Consider the following 17500-nt stretch of genomic DNA (forward strand, 5'->3'; position numbering starts at 1 on the left):
TCTTAGTACGCGAGCCTAGAGGGCCCTCTAGTGGCTGTCAGTGTTAAAATAATAAACATGTAAATTTTCAGTGGTGCAGGAGTAGCAGATACTAGTACACGAGCCTAGAGTGCCCTCTAGTGGCTGTCAGTGTTAAAATAATAAACATGTAAATTTTCAGTGGTACAGGAGTAGCAGATACTGGTACACGAGCCTAGAGTGCCCTCTAGCGGCTGTCAGTTTGAAAATAACAATATGTCACACCTGAGTAAAAGTAAGTCGCAAACTTAGCTAAAGGATAAAAAAAGTGCGACTTACAGGAGGAGTATCAAATACTGGTACACAAGCCTACACACTAGAGTCAGTATAAAAATAACAAACGTAAATTGACATATATTAATATATAAGTCGCACCTGAGTATAAGTCGCACTAGCCAAAGGATGGAAAAAAGTACGAAAAATCTACAGTAGAGTCAGTCGCACTAGCCAAAGGATGGAAAAAAAGTACGAAAAATCTACAGTAGTCGCAGGTACTGCTACACAAACCTAGAGTGCAGCTGTCAGTATAAAAATAATATACGTGAAATAATATAATATTTTAATGCATAGGTTGCACCTCAGTATAAGTTGCAAACCCAGCCAAAGGATACTCAAATGTAAAAAAGTGTAACTTATAGTCCGGAAAAATACTGTAATCAAACGCGTGGCAGTAGAGGAGACTGTGGTCACAAAGGAGAGCCTGGAGGTAAAGGAACCCCAGGAGAACCTGTGAGTACATTTTTTTTTTACGAGTGGGGATTACATTTTTCTGCTTCAAATGTTCTATTAACTTCAATTGTTAGGTCCATGTAATGATTTTGTTTTTTTATCAGGGAGAGCCAGGACCTCATGGGGAACCTGGCCTCAGAGGTACAAGAGGAGAGTTGGGCCGTGACGTGAGTACTTCGCACACAAAAGACTGAGTTGACTGACTCGGCTTTTACTCACAGACGACATAAGACTACAGATTTCGCTTAAATTCCACTTGACTATTTTTTGTTTTTTTTTCCATTCATTTAATTCTCCAACCTCGCTTAAAGGGAGATCCTGGACCTGAGGGAGATCCTGGCCTGACTGTAAGAGTGTTTAACCACAAAATTGACCACAATCTGTGATGTTTAAAATGAAACGTGTAATATGATTTTTGTCCTTGAAGGAATGTGATGTCATGAACTACATCAGGGAGACTTGCGGTTGCTGCGGTGAGTTTTATGCCTAATGACGTTTGCGGTTTATGATTCAAACCATACACTCAGAAGAACCGTCAGTTTACACAGCTCCTGTGCAATGACGTTTGCGGTTTATGATTCAAACACACACTCACAACTGAAGAACTGTCAGTTCACTCAGCTCCTGTGTGCGTCTGCAGACTGCGAGAAACGCTGCGGAGCCTTGGACATTGTGTTCGTGATTGACAGTTCCGAGTCCGTGGGATTGACCAATTTCACCCTGGAGAAGAACTTTGTCATTAATACCATCAACAGACTGGGCTCCTTCTCCAAAGATCCGGAGTCAGAGTCAGGTAAATGAGCAGACGTCGTTGTATAAAGGCATAATGTTTGGGATGGTCACTTTCAGCTAAAAAGTGAAATAAAAAAAAAAGCCATTGGAAAATATACAAATATATAAAGTCATTTAAATATATTTCAAGACTGTCGATCGATTTAATCAGATTAATCCCAGGGTCCCAAGATAGATCAACATTGTTATATATGTTAAAACAGGTTATATATTACCGGGACAGAAGGTTGTTTATTTTAAATGATACATTAAATAATTCCTGATGTGCACGTGTTAAGATAAAATATAAATCTAAAATATATTTACAGGTTCTAAATTAAGCCGGAAATTGCGTACGTTAACAAAAGTTTTGTGATAGAGCTAAAGTTTATCCACAAAAAAACAACATACGACTTAGATATGACTTAGAACATATGACTAGAGAGAGCTTAGCATAGAGCTAAATTTTTTTTAAAAATTTTAAATCGCATTTTTTCTCTCCTTTGGCAGGATTTGCGACTTATACTCAGGTGTGACTTATATATTAAAATAATAATTTCACTTTTGTGATTTCTTTTACACTGACAGCCACTAGAGGGCGCTCCAGCTGGCTGTTATGACTTAAACTCCGGCGCAACTTATAGTCCATAAAATGTTTAGGTATTTTAGAATTTAGTTAATTTATGTAGTTTTTTTTTTGAAGTTTTCTTTGCTTATGTTTGCCCTAATGTCGTCTTTTTACTTTTCAGGTGTAAAACTCACCAAATCATCAAAATTTTCACCGAATATTGTCACGTTTTTCTTTTATGTTCGTTTGTGTTCAAGGTACCAGAGTAGGGGTTGTCCAGTACAGTCACAACGGAACCTTCCAGGCCATCAGACTCAATGATCCTAAGATTGACTCATTGACCGCTTTCAAGGTGTGAAATACACAACCAATCACACAAACCTTTTTCTGTTTCATCCAAATGTTAAAATAAATTTACGAAACCATTACACATGGCCAGATAGTAAGGTAATTTAAAACTAGCTAGGGTTGTCCTGATGCCATTTCTTTACAAACCGCTATGAATATTTTCATGTTTGTACTTGCATAGCATGAGAGCTTTGCTGAACTCTTTGTTGGATTATATCAGTGGTTCTTAATTATTTTATTATTATTTTCTGTCACGTCCTCCCCCCAACCCACACCTTTGCAAATTGAAATACTATGATAACATATGTATTTTTTATCTGTACAAACCACCGTATGAGTTGCTGCCACCTAGTGACTGGAGGCTTGTTATTCAATCGTTACAGCAGTGGTACACTTATGTCCAGCGTGCCATGTTTCACTGGAACTCTATTGCGCCCCCCGGCGGGGCCCGCCCCACTACTTGAGAGTCACTTGGCTTATTCAGCTTTAAATGGATGTTCGCGAGATCCATTGAGCAGTTTAGCTGAGGTTGTTGACTATAAGTCGCACTAGCCAAAAAAATGAAGATGATAGAAGAAGAGGAACAAAATATAAATAAGTCACCGTAGAGCGTAAGCAAACACCAGTAAAACAAAAAAACAATTCTTTACGCTTAAGGATGCGGTGAAGCGTTTGGAGTGGATCGCCGGAGGAACGTGGACTCCCTCAGCCCTGAAATATGCCTACGATCACCTGATCAGGGACAGCCGCAGAGCAAAGGCCAATGTCACCGTTGTCGTCATCACCGACGGACGCTTTGACCCCAGAGACGATGACTCGCTTCTCACCTACCTCTGCAGGTACGTGGTTCGACGGAACGATTTAGAATTTGTAAGTTGTGCAGGAAGCGCGATTCTTATCTCAGTGGTTTCATGTTTGTTTCGTGGGCGTGCTTGCGAAAAGTGATCCGAGTGTCGACGTGAGTGCCATCGGTATCGGAGACATGTTCGACCAGATCGAGGAGAACGAGAGTCTGAAGAGCATCGCCTGTCAAAGGGACGGCAGGGTCCTGGGAATGAGGCGCTTTGCCGACCTAGTGGCTGAGGAATTTATCGACAAGATCGAGACTGTGCTCTGCCCTGGTACGAATATTTACAGAAATCCATATTTAGCTGTTTTAAGATGAAATATACCATTGTCTGATCAGCTCTATCTCTATTTTTTTAGAGCCTGTCATTATTTGCCCCGATCTGCCTTGTAAATCAGGTAAGATGTAAAAAGAAATAGCCGTCACACATCTCGGCATCTGTTTATGTCTTCTTAATGTTTAGGGTTCGTTTTCTAAATAGAGCATCTTAAGGTGTCAGGGCCCTTAACCCTTTCATGCATGACGGTCACTACAATGGACAGCTATGAAAATGTCATTTTCTATGATCAGAATAGGTTTCGATGGCAGTGTTGCATATAAGCCTCTACAGTGGACACCTGAGAACCACCCAACACTGCCATACAGTGGTCAGCCTTTGCAACTGCAGAGTAATTGTGTCAACATTCAAAAAGAAAATTTGGTGTATAAAAACAGAACCAAATCAGTTTTTATTTTTATGTCTAAAAACACATAAAAACCCTTAGTAACATTTTCTTTAAACTCAGTATATCATGGGTCATGCATCAAAGGGTTAAACAAGAGCAGGATATTGATTTTTTTAAGGGAACATCTGAGCCAAGTTAGATAGAATTAGTGAAGATTTTTTTATCATTCTCTGGGTATTTTAAATCACGTCCAGGCTGTTCCAGTCTATTTTCACAATTACAGTTAGTCATGTCAAGGTACGGTTGCTTTGAATGTTTACGTAAGATTTGGTGTCGTAACTGGGCCTATTTTACAAAAACAGGTTTCGTTGGTAATTAATGTATATACACCGATCTATGGTAGACACTTAGTGGAGAAACAGCGAAAGGTAAAACAGCAGAGACAGGTCCAAAAAACTAGCACAACACACATTACAACTTGTTTTTAAATCTCATAAATTTTGACTAAAATCATATAACAATTTTCTTCTGATAATCTGGTGGCTTTAATCTGAGCAGAGACAGGTCCAAAAAACTAGCACGACACACATTACATCATATACTTACGTACAACCCCAAAAATAGCAACATTTTAAGTACAAACTACCACTTGTTTTTAAATATCATAAATTTAGACTAAAATCATATAGCATTTTTTTCCCCGATAATCTGGTGGCTTTAATCTTCGACATTCAATTTACCAAGTTAAAACAACCGTATGGTAAAACAAACAAACAAACAAACAAAACAAAAACCCCAACAACTTTTCTTCATCTTTGATCAACAACACAAGACCAAACGCTCCTCGCGGTGCAAATTGGTGTACTTTCAGAGCCTTGTTTATCCAAACAAGTCGTTTTCTGTGGGATTCTGCCCACAATGTTGTTCCACCCACTCGTTGCAGATGGGGGCACCACATTCTGCCCCTGGAAACCAGTGCCTGAAGAATGCAGCCCTTCATTGGTTCCCACCTCATTGGAAGGTGTGTCCAACCTGCTGAGCAGCCTGAGTGAGCATCAATATGGGGCTGGAGTGGCAACCATGGCTTACACGGCCCAGAGAGCCAAACTGGCCCAGGGAGTGGACAGGCAGCAGTGGACCCAGCTCTTCATTGACTCCTTCAAATATGTCTACGCAGGCATTATTGAAGATCCTAAGAAGGCCTTAGGCCTCTGCTAATACGGATGTCATCTAATCATGCTACTTCCCTAGTACCCAGCCAGCCATGTGGAACTGGCCAAATCTATGTGGGCCACAATGGTTCATCAATTCCATCTCTGTGAAAGCGCTTAGTCATTAGGCTCATAGTGTAGAAAGATTTTCGCTATTTACCGTAATTAATAATTAATGAGTGCACCTTAATATCAGCATAAAACAAATTGTACATTGTAACATGGGAGATTTACACAGAAGGATTTTTTTATTTAATTTTAATTGAATAAATGCTTTTTTCCCCCCCCCCGAACAGTGCCTGTAACATGGCGGGTTACACGTTAGCTCTTTCCCGCTTCAGCGCCCTGACCATAGCTGGAATGCGTAGGGAAGACTTAGTGATCTGCTACAGGGACGAAGCTAACGTTAGCTCCAGAGCTAACTCCCTTGACTTTGTGCTTGTCCGCAGCAGAGGTAAACAGAAACCCGGGAAGTTTCCGGAAGTTTATTATCAGCCACATCGGGCACAACAGAACATAAACAGCGTGTTTTTTAACAGCTCCTGTTTAACCAACTCACGCTTCAACATGACAGCGCTCAAACTGTTTCAACTCATCGCTACCGTTCTCTCTCGCGCGGGCCCCACGCACATATACGCACACAGCCATTCACAGACAGACATACGCTACTAGTATAACAAACAGTAGCCTACCAGAAACGTCATTGGTCGCTAGCTGTATACACTTTGTTAGCCCGTAGAAATCCATAAATTAGCCGCACCGTTGTTAAAGCCGCAGGATTCAAAGCGTGTGGAAAAACGTAGCGGCTTATAGACCGGAAGTTACGGTTAATCAGGCACGTGATTAACAGCGGGTTTGTTCAGTTGGAGGCTGACCACTGTCAGTGATGCTCATTCACACTTTTATTCATACATATTCCAATTTAAAATGAACAACACGAGTATTTAATCAATTTATTGATGCATATTGTTTTACAATTACAATAATTTACAATATATGTAATTATAATAATACAATAATTTACAATAATAACAACAACAACAACAATAATAATAATTATTATTATTATTTATAAATTATTATAAATAATAATTTATAATAATATAATAATTTACAGCATTGGACAATATGCCGCGTTATGTTTAATTCATTTATTTCATCCAACCGCAATGGCCCCGTGCCCCCTTTAGGGAACGCGCCCTCCATTTTGGTAACCCATGTATTAGGTAATCCAGCTGTTGATCACACTAGAATGTTTTACCTCTCAATTTTTGTATTATCTAGTATTATGTCACTTTGGGCCTAATTTGCATTCCCATAGGTGTTGTGTTCAAATGCTGGCTGGGTATTAGGCTTTAAGCTGTATGTACAATTTGTTTGTAAACTGTGGGCATTTGACTTCGATGATAAATATATGAAATATTGTATTAAATTGGCACGATATGCAGGCTAGTTTCTGTATGAATTCCAAAAAATGTGGACTTCTGGAATCCTTCCATTGCTTTGATACATATCATTTTTTTTGTCCCACATTCGTGGAACAATCTATGTTTTTACCTGGAAACTGGAAACTGGATAGTGGATACTGTCAATTGGTTGGAGACATTACAGTGTCTCTTCTATTGAAACCTCATTTTCGCTGTGAATCCTGACTTTTTTTTGAGTCAATCGAACCCACCTGCAATGCCTTTTGTTATTTTGCACATTTCCCTGGATACTTTTATTCCGTTTTTGTCCTGTGAATCACTCATTTGTTCCGAAACAAATGGCCATGTAGAAATATTTCTGTTGCAACGTTGTAGTAATTTTCTGTTAATAATTTAGAATTTGAAGGATTTGTTTTTGTTTGTGCTGAAGATGAAGGAACTATTCTACACAGTGCCCTTGGTTGGTGCATGATTTTTTTTTTTGCATGAGGCTTGGCTTGTAGAATAAGAAGGCAAGTGGACGATTACAGTCACAGCTAATAAAACCGCGTGTAACGGTCTCACTGTGTGTGTGCTATTCGCTGATGTAAGCAGTATTGTTTTGTACAAAATGGAATGGAATATATTCTTTAACCTTATGTTACGTCATATGGTGGCAATAAAATGGCAGCGCAAACTAAAAGTGCTTTTTTATGAGGCCGTACCTTAGGGGTATTTGGACAACATTGGACAACCGGACTGGAATTAGCATGTATAAGACTAGAGCATGTCAATTAACTTAAACATTTTCCTGGCACTGACCAATTCTATGTGGTCCAACAGTGAGTTGCGTACCGAGCCTATAAAACTAAGTGCACGTGCTTGTGTTTTTCTTGCAGAGCCGGCCGTGGCCAGCTGTGTGCAGAGGCCGGTGGACGTGGTGTTCATGTTGGATGGTTCCGAAAGGATGGGACTGGAGAACCACCGGCGGGCCAAGGAATTCATTGAGAACGTGGCCCGTCGCCTTACGCTGGCCAACGGCCCGACGGATGAGAGGAACGCCCGCCTGGCTTTGGTGCAGTACGGCAGTCCCACGGAGCAGAGAGTGGAGTTCCCGCTCACGCACAATCTCACGGTGATCTCTGATACGCTGGCAAACGTTAACTACATGGACTCTTCGTCCGCCCTGGGCAGCGCCATCATCCATGCTGTCAACAATGTGGTGATTTTACAGGTATGATGAATGTCCAATAAGACAATGTCACTGTGTTTGTTTTTTTGTTTTTTTTTTGTCTTTAGTTCCTATATCAGTACTATCTAAATGACTTTGCAGTCTAGGACGTATTTGTTGTTACACTACAGTTTTTACAATGGGCAGAACAACATTCATTTGGATAGCGCAAGGTTTAGCGCAAGGATTATTGCTAGTAATATGTATTTTCCTATTTGTACAAACCACTGTATGAGTTACTGCCACTTGTATCAGTCATCTTACCACTGTATGAGTTACTGCCACTTGTACGGCCAACCCCCCTCACCCGCCCATCTCAGAGCCACTGTCTGTACACCATCTGTATGTCTATACATCATAGCAGATCTCACCACTCTCTTAGAAATCTGACCTGACCCACCCGCTCCCTATTCCCCACCGCAGATTACAAACAACATGATCCGTGGATCACCCTTACCTTGAACCCATCAATCATTCTGACAGCACGCTCACTTATTACTACTTACTACTGTCTCCGACCTTTGCATCAGTAGTACTTTTCCTGGGCATAAAAACCAAACTGTTGCTCACTGAATTCAACCTCACTTGCCTGAACCTCACTTTCTAACTTTTAACTCTCGGACTCCAGGATTGTGATAAACGACCTCATTAAGTAAAACCAAAAACTAGTCTAAGGGTCAACTGCACTCGCTCCTAAACATTCCCATACTTCTACAGGTATATCCTCTGGACCGACAGCCTTTCTTACACTTCATCCTCCACAAAGCGCCCCCCTCACTTCTTCTTTCCTAACTCCCTGGACCTTCTGGTTAACTACATTGGCTCCTCAAAATACTTGTCAGATTGACTTAAATATTTTATTTTTTTGTTTGTAGCGGGGAGAACGCAAGGCGCGCCGCAACGCGGAGGTCGCCTTTGTGTTCATCACCGATGGCATCACCTCAACTGAGCAGCTGGAGGAGGGCGTGACCGCCATGAGGCGAGCAGAAGGCGTTCCGACAGTGATTGCCATGGGAACAGACACAGACGAGGAGGTGCTGCGAAAGGTGTCACTAGGAGACATGTCAGCCATCTTCAGAGGGGACGACTACAACATCCTGAACAAACCCTCTTTCTTTGAGCGCTTCGTCCGCTGGATATGCTAGTGACAAAACTGTAACTCTCCGTGACACAAAAATGTAAATGAAAATCCCTAGACAGAAAAGTACAGCTTTCAGCGTGAAAAAAAACAAAACAAAACACAGAGGTTCCACAGGAAATGTCTGAATTGTTATCAGGATATGTATAAAGAAAGAATCAGAGGCTCAGAAAAGGTTACTTACTTCTGAAAAAATAAAAATAAAAATTACACATTAGTAGAAAATTATCGATGTAGTTGTAGGTCGCCGAAAAAATAAAAGACATACATTTAGGAGGATCTATTAGTTAATTGTTATTTTGTTCTTAATCCATGGACAGTAACAAAGAACAAAGGCTGTTTATAAGAAATGGATGTGGCCATATGGTGAATGTGCAGGATTACGCTAAGTAAGTAGTCAGTATGCATTTTTTTTTTCAAAAAATTATGTTTTTTTTCACGGTCATCTACAGTCAGAGTTTGCTCTGAGAGAATTTAGAGGAAAATAGACCATAAAGCAGACCTGGGCAAATGTTTTGACAGGGCGGCCTTCTTTTTTAAAATATAATGTTGTACAATAAAGATCAGATTTAAGATGAAATGATTAAAACCATTCAGGAAAATCATAACTATTCAGGAAAATGATTACTTATGTTTTTTTTTTTAAAAAAAAGAAAAAACAAAAACTTCCACTGACGCTTTCTGTTACAACTGTTTTGGCTACATCTACTTCTAGTGCTTCCTTTGACAAAGACCAGCCTGAATATCCCACCACGGAGGTGTATGATTACTGAATGTGTATGAAACAAACTATATGCATTGTTTTTCTTTGTTTTTGTTTTTTTGTTGTTTTTTTTTTTTACATTGACATGATTTTCAGTTTCTCCTTTTTCCCACTTCCTTTCTCCCTCCATCATGTCTTATGTCTTGTTTGTTTTCTTCTTGTTTTCACAAAAAAAAAAACAACACTAGAGGTGCTAAAGATAAAATAAAAAAAAAAAAGTCACGTGACTGGTCCTAAACATTTGTTTGAGTTCATGTTATGCTGTTGTTAATGATTGTTGTTCAGGAGATTTTTTTTTTTTTTTTTCCCCACGTTTTCCAAGAAAAGCTAAATCACGGCTGCTCTTAAAAAGCCCCGTATTCTGTCACGCAATAAGCACACACTGTAGTTAAGAACACCAAGATAAAGAAACTCAACTGTAAACATGTCCAAATAAATAATGTGGTCACCCCAACAACGGTGTGTTTTGTGTTTGCAGGAAATTCATCTGTTTCTTGAACGTTAACGTCTTATTTTCCGGACTATAAGGCGGACTTAAGAAGCCCTTACTGACCTCGAACTGATTTTTTTTCACACATATGAAGGCAAATTACACATCGCTAACACGCATTTCATATTGGTTATATAACAATTCACCATCATGTCCATTTGTTATACAGATCCTCTAATCCATTCCAATGGCATTGCACAGTTAAACGCTGCTGATGCAATTAAATATAGTGCTTGTTAATCTTGTTTTTTTTTTTTTTTTCCCTCTCTCTCTTTGATGAAGCTTTAATCTCCATCACAGGCCTAAACCCATTCCGATCAATTACCGAGTCACAATCAGTGAAGTAATACCATTGTCTGGCACTTCACACACACACACGTCCAGCTCAAATTAATAGCCACCATCTGTCTGTGATGAGGACGGATGACCAAGGACGTCAACATGTTGGCAGGACACGTTGCGTTGCGCTACAGATGGAACCAAATCATCTGTGGGTCTGGCTGGTGCGTAATTAAAATGAAGTGATTTCTTTGCGCACAGATTGTGTTTTCAATCCTAACATTTAAAGTCGCCTGGATTCATTTATCCTCCCCACAGTCGTAGCAAATGCCTTCGGGAACAAATCCAAATTGGCACCATTTTTATCAACCACAACCACAGACCGACCAACAAGATCCACGAACTCTGTCCTGTTTTCCATGCACATGATTTCAATATTATTCATAAAGTAGCTGTGAATTATTCGCACTCGTCACGATCGTAACTTCTCATTATTAATCACATTAAGATAAATATGAACATTTCTTTGCTGGAAAAAGAAAGACAAATAACAGCAGGTAGATGTATGTGTTTCACAACAGTTCTTGTTTTTATTGGTGACTAATCCTAGTGAGAGAATTATTAACGTGGAAAAATTGTCAAGAATAATATGCATAAGTGTAACTCAAAATTTAACATCATTTTTTTGCTCGTTAAAATCAGGGGAAAAACCTCAGTGAAGCCCTCGTCCAATTAAAATCAGTCTACAGTTTCAGGTCATTCACTTGACTTACTTATACTCAGGTGCGACTTATATATTAAAATATATAATTTCACATGTTTGTTATTTTCACACTGACAGCCACTAGAGGGCACTCTAGACTTTTGTACCAGTATCTGCTACCCCTGTACCACTGAAAATTAAAATGTTCCTTATTTTCACACTGACGTCCGCTAGAGGGCACTCTAGACTTTTGTACCAGTATCTGCTACTCCTGCACCACTGGAAAATATTCTTGTTCGTTATTTTCCCACTGACAGCCACTAGAGGGCACTCAAGCTGGCTGATGCAACTTATACTTCGGAGTGACTTATTACATGTTTTTTTTTCTTCTTCATTTTGACTTTTTTTTTTGGCTGGTGTGACTTACATACTCAGGAACAGCTTTCAGTCCGGAAAATACTGTATTTTTGTAGCCATTTTATCGACTTATCTACTGCTTATGTTTCCTTTGCGTTTCGTGTAATGAAGTTGTTTTGCTTTGCAAATAACAATATTTTTCACTGAGCAAAGTGCTATATCTGTACCTACTTCTAGTAACCTGTGACTTTAAATAACAGAGGGGCGTATTTAACAATGTCGGATATCTCATTGGAAATTAGCTTAAAATGCCGCCATGTAGGTTTAGCGTATCATGAACTATGTGAAAAAAAAAATATATAATCTAAAACAGTCATTCTCAGCTCATCCTCAAAGTTCTCTCAGCTTTTTTCATCAGGCTGCTTCTGATCTCTAGACATCAATTTGACAACCCGAGAAAGATCACAAGCCGCTTTGGTCACAGTGTCATAAGATGGTGGTGAGGACATTGTGGTCTCTACACCCTCAGGCCTGTAGTGCTCTACCATGTAGGTGAAAGGCTCCTCAGTTCCGGGAGCATTCTCCACGTTCATCACAGTCGGACGGTGCACTATTTGTCGGTAGAGGTAGGACGCCTTTTTAATCTGCCGGAAAACTAAGTGCCTCCTGTAGGACCTTTGGATCACCACTGCGGACTCCTCTTCTATTTTGTGTCGGAATGTAGAGGTGATAGGCTCGTGGGAAATCTTGGAAGGGTTTGCCATCATAAACTTCTCCTCCATTTGCTGCTTAAGTGTATCCATTCCACCGAACTCTCCAAGGACACGCTTTGTGAAGGCAAACAGAATGTCCAAGCAGTGGATCCTGTTCCCGCTAACCATGGGAAGGTCCATGTAAATCAATTTGCTTATGTTGGGCTTCGCAATGCGCAGCGGCTCAGACAAAGAGTCAGCGAAGCTGGGCAGCATCGAGAACTCAATGAACTGCGTAGCCTCCGAGTCGAACTTCTCCCAGACCTTGTAGAACATTTCAAAGTCGTCCTCGCTCAGGGGCTCCGTGCTTTCCTCCGTTGCCACGCTGAAATTCTCCAGAATGATCGCTATGTACATGTTCACCACAATGAGGAAGGAAATGATGATGTAACTAACAAAGAAGGCTATGCCCACCGATGGGCTGCCACAGTTCCCCCTGGTGTTGGTGCCAACGTTGACGACGTCGACGTCGCACTCGACTGGGGAGCTGGACAATATCGGACTTAGGAGGTTGTCCCAGCCTGCAGACGTGCTGATTTGAAAGAGACAGATCATGCTATTTCCGAAGGTCTCAAAGTTGAACATGTCGTCGATACCGTCCTGCTTTTTCACGTAAGCAAAGTTGGCCATTCCAAATATGGCATAAATGAACATGACAAGAAAAAGTAGGAGGCCGATGTTAAACAGCGCCGGCATTGACATCATTAAGGCAAAGAGCAAAGTTCGAATTCCTTTGGCTGCACGTATGAGTCGAAGGAGGCGCCCAATCCGGGCCAGTCTAATGACTCGAAACAGGGTCGGCGACACAAAGTACTTCTCAATGATATCGGCGAGAACAATGCCTGAAATATAGAAAAACAGACAAACATAGATTTGTCGTCTTTAAAAAAAAAGAATCTACACAGGCTCATTTTCATACCTAGTATTTAGGGGAATCAGAATCTGGCCTTTTTGTGACAACTTTTGTAAAATGTAGACACTTGGTCCTCACTTAACGACATATCTTTCTTAACAATGACTACAAGTTACGACGGGCTTTCCGAAATTTTACAATTTTACAAAGATTACAATTGTTTTTTTCTTCTGGATCTGCTTTAAGAAGTACATTTTTTCACTGTATCCCACTCCAAATGTCCTTGGGACCGTCACCGGTCCCTGGACCAGGGGTTGGAGACCCCTGCTGTACATGATATAATCCAAAAGTAAAGTAAGAGGAAAAGTACAATAGTACAGTATAAATGGTCACAATGTATGCAAATATAAACATTGTTTCACTGCACAAAATGTCTACAAAGTTGTTGGAAAACGGCGTGCCGTTTGACGACAAAATCGTTAAACGTCGTCAGAACCGAACTCCATTGTTAAGTGGAGGACCAACTTGTATTTACTGTAAAACTTTATAAGGCTGTAATGAGAGAATTTGATGATACGTTATACTTCTGCCTTTTCCCTGCATCGAAAATGATTTTAGCATTTTAGCCTTTTTGATCCAACTGAAAACTACTTTCTGCAGAGTCTGAGTCGTACGGCCTTAAGGTCATCTTCAAAGACAAAAAACCCAAATAATGTTTTTTTTTCTAATTCTAAACCCCTCTAAAGCCACAAAGACACAACACAGAAAAAAAACCCAATCAGTCTTATTTCACAATTTTCTGCGATTGTGAAATAAGTGAGGCGTCATCTCTTACCCACTATAGAGAGGATTATCACCACAAAATCAAAAATGTTCCACGCAGCGGTGAAGAAGTAGCAGCGTAGGGCAAGGAGCTTGATCACGCACTCCGTGGTGAAGATAGTAATGAAGCCCAGGTTGATTTTGTCAAGGATGGACTTGGTGTGTCCGGACTGCTCATCTGTTTCAACCATCATGGTTACCATGTTGATGATGATGAGCACCATGATTAGGATGTCGAAGGTTTGTTTCGACACTAAATCGAACAAGAAGGCTTGAATAATGTTCTAGATTCCAAAAGAAAAATACAACAACAACAAAAAAAAGAGTCAGTTGTATTAACTGCACTACCTACATAACAATATTATGTTAATTTTGAGAAATGTCTTGAAGCAGGGGTGTCACTGTGGTTCAAGGGAACCTGTAGTTATTAAAAAGTCCGTGTTTTTCCCCTTATGTATTCATGTAAGTTTAAGTATATTAGAAAATATTCATATTTAATGAAATATCATTTTACAAAACGAATTCCTAACAATGAAGTGTTTGTGTATTTATTTATTCATTTTTTTAATTCAACAAGCGGGCCGGTGGTGGCTTGTGTATCTGTATGTATCTATATGTATATATGTATATCTATCTATCTATCTATCTATCTATCTATCTATCTATCTATCTATCTATCTATCTATCTATCTATCTAGCTAGCTATCTAGCTATCTAGCTATCTATGTGTGTGTTTGACACCCCTGCCTTAAGGCTAAAACAATTTAGGATTTTTTTTAACCCTAGGTCTGGGAATTGGCTTTTGAGGTTTTTTTGATCCTAATTTCTTCAACGCGTTGTAGTATTTCTTCTGCTCGGCAGTCATGAAGATGTCCTGTCCTCCTAAGTGATGGCAAAAAAAAAAAAAAAAAATGAACTCGCAATTATATTTAGATAACTCATTTGATCAAATACATTCATATTCTTGATATTGTTTCGTTCATGGAAAAGAAGACGACCAATTTGGTATTCTGAGTACTCATCTTTCTTTTCTGCTGATTAAAATTGTCAATGATGACCCCTATGAAAAGGTTGAGGGTGAAGAAGGAGCCAAATATGATGAAGATGACAAAGTACAGGTACATGTAGAGGTTGATTTCTCGGACAGGCTGGTCCTCCACCTGGTGGTGGAAAGTGTTTTTATAGTCTTTGCTGTAACACAGTTCTAATGAGAAGTCAACTTTTTTTGAATACAAACATACTTACCCCTCTAGAATCAACCGCAGCCTGCATGATCTCCAACCATCCTTTGAAGGTAGCCTACAGAACAACAGTACACAATTGAGGGACTGAGCTTTTGAAAAAATTGGAATGATCCCATATTTATGAAACTTGTGCGGCAGCTGTCGAGCATGTGGTTCGTCTGGGAATTGAACCCGGGACTCTCTGCACTCTGCTTCAGAGCCAGGTGTGCTAACAGCTACATTATGGAACCGACAAAATGTACGCCACCCCAGATGGGACTTGAACCCATAAACCCTAGCTTAGGAGGGCAGTGACTTAGCCATTAGGCCACTGGAGCACGCCGGAGTCAATATCATATTTAAATAAGTAATATAGACGCATGTGGATGTCTGCTACTGTTTACATGAAAAGGGATCTAAATTTAAATGATGATCTAAGCCTGGTGTGGGCAAAGTTGGTGTCGGGCTGGATTAAAAGGCTGAACGTAAGCCTTTGCCCATGCCTGATCGAAGTAAATCTCTGGAAACGTTTTGCATAAAACTTGTATATATGTGTGTATATATACGGTATACTGTGTATATGTATATACTGTATATATATATATAATTGTTAACAATGATAATTGAAATATAATAAATAATAATTGACAATAATTACCTACTAACCTACTTATACAACTAACACTAATCTATCTATCTACCTCTACTAACCTACTTATGTACTTCTATCTATCTATCTATCTATCTATCTATCTATCTATCTATCTATCTATCTATCTATCTATCTATCTATCTATCTATCTATCTATCTATCTATCTATCCATCCATCCATCATCCATCCATCCATCCATCCATCCATCCATCCATCTATCCATCTATCCATCTATCTATCTATCTAGAGAGCGAGAGAGGGAGGGGATGGATAGACAGATAGACACTCCTAAAGAGGCCAAAGAGTGCCAAAAAAACACAAAACAACGTAATGCTTGTTTAAAGAATTCAGGGGGAAAACATAGAAATGTCCCATAACGAAAGGTTAAGGAGAAATATACGTACTGTATGGCACAAATGAAGTTGATTAGCCACACAATGAAGGTATGGTAAAGAGTTGAGGTTAAGATTGGTGAGCAGCAGTTTGGTCTGATGTCCAGAAAAAGTGCCACTTATTCTTGCTGGTAGAAAAGTGGATGGAGAAAATGGAGAAGATGCTGAGATGGCGATTGCAGTGATGAGTGAAGAGTCTGATCTTTTCACTGGGAGTGACCAGGATGGACATGATCAGAAATTAGCAGACATCGGCATGGCTTAAAACTCAATCATCTTTGGATTGGGTTGTGTTACACTGTTATGACAAAATGATATTCTGTGCTATTGTCCAGCATTTTACTTGCAGTGAAACTCATATAGTCAGTGGAAAAACACTGAAACGTCCAGCCTGACCTTAAATTGTATGCACATACTCCCCATTTCTGAGTCTGAGTTTCTGATTCTCACAGTTTGCGATGGTACTCAAGGCACTGGCCCCCATTCCTATTCTTGTACGCACACACAAATGTATCCAGCGTGCTATAAATGTAACATGCACTAGCTTGCAGAGGTGGCACCAAGTCATTGCTTTGCAAGTCATGTAAGTAAGTCTCAAGTCTTTGCACTCAAGTCCGAGTCAAGTCCAAGTCCTTACGTTTCTGTTTTGAGTCCTTTTAAACAAAATAATAATATATTTACACAGATCACGTGGGATTTTGGAGAAAGCATCAAGTCTTGTCGAGTCAAAGGGCTCGAGTCCAAGTGAAGTCACGAGTCACTGATGGTAATGTCCAAGTCGAGGTGCAAGTCTCTTTACATTTTGTCAAGTCGAGTCCAAAGTCATCAAATTGATGACTCGAGTCTGACTCGAGTTCAAGTCATGTGACTCGAGTCCACACCTCTGCTAGCTTGTAAACGGGTGCTCTCGTACAGACGTAGTGCTTGTGTTGCTCTCTGTAAGACCTGCGCCCCGGAGCTTCATTAAAGCTTCGTTAATGTCATTAAAACGAACAACGTTATTCATGTTTCTGTTTTATTCTTTATTCCAAGGTGAGTGTTGACAATTTGCTAAAACAGCACTTCCTGTTCATCCGTAAATTATAATTTCTATTCTCCATTACTTAAAGGCAAAAAACTGTGATTACTGTTGCCGTTAAGTAGTGGCTCATGGCATGGAAACTATCAATGAACAATGTTTTTTTTGTTAGATCCACACAAGCGGGAACTCACCACTTGCAGAAGGGAGAGGTACCCGATTCCCACGTTGTCAAAGTTGACCTTCACTTTCGTCCAGTAGAA

At 39.9% G+C, this 17500-nt stretch overlaps 2 protein-coding genes across 2 annotated transcripts in view; one reads left to right on the forward strand and one right to left on the reverse strand.

The window, feature by feature from the left end:
• Positions 1–9572, forward strand: part of col6a2 (collagen, type VI, alpha 2) — an 18964-nt gene extending 9392 nt beyond the window's left edge. Inside the window, exons 22-32 of the mRNA XM_017042440.2 lie at positions 657–747; positions 852–914; positions 1059–1094; positions 1175–1220; positions 1388–1540; positions 2344–2438; positions 3092–3273; positions 3377–3555; positions 3641–3679; positions 7463–7797; positions 8670–9572. Of these exons, the coding sequence (XP_016897929.1) occupies positions 657–747; positions 852–914; positions 1059–1094; positions 1175–1220; positions 1388–1540; positions 2344–2438; positions 3092–3273; positions 3377–3555; positions 3641–3679; positions 7463–7797; positions 8670–8939 (1489 nt within the window). The 3' untranslated portion in view covers positions 8940–9572. The remainder of the gene's footprint in view (positions 1–656; positions 748–851; positions 915–1058; positions 1095–1174; positions 1221–1387; positions 1541–2343; positions 2439–3091; positions 3274–3376; positions 3556–3640; positions 3680–7462; positions 7798–8669) is intronic.
• A 1862-nt stretch (positions 9573–11434) lies between these two features.
• Positions 11435–17500, reverse strand: part of LOC103396225 (sodium channel protein type 4 subunit alpha B-like) — a 20172-nt gene continuing 14106 nt past the window's right edge. Inside the window, 6 exon segments of the mRNA XM_025066346.1 lie at positions 11435–13118; positions 13965–14235; positions 14733–14837; positions 14974–15111; positions 15197–15250; positions 17432–17500. The exon segment at positions 17432–17500 is cut by the window's right edge and continues 204 nt beyond it. Of these exon segments, the coding sequence (XP_024922114.1) occupies positions 11926–13118; positions 13965–14235; positions 14733–14837; positions 14974–15111; positions 15197–15250; positions 17432–17500 (1830 nt within the window). The 3' untranslated portion in view covers positions 11435–11925.

This window comes from Cynoglossus semilaevis, chromosome 20 (genome assembly GCF_000523025.1).
Source record: "Cynoglossus semilaevis isolate Cse_v1.0 chromosome 20, Cse_v1.0, whole genome shotgun sequence".
Lineage (NCBI taxonomy): Eukaryota > Metazoa > Chordata > Actinopteri > Pleuronectiformes > Cynoglossidae > Cynoglossus > Cynoglossus semilaevis.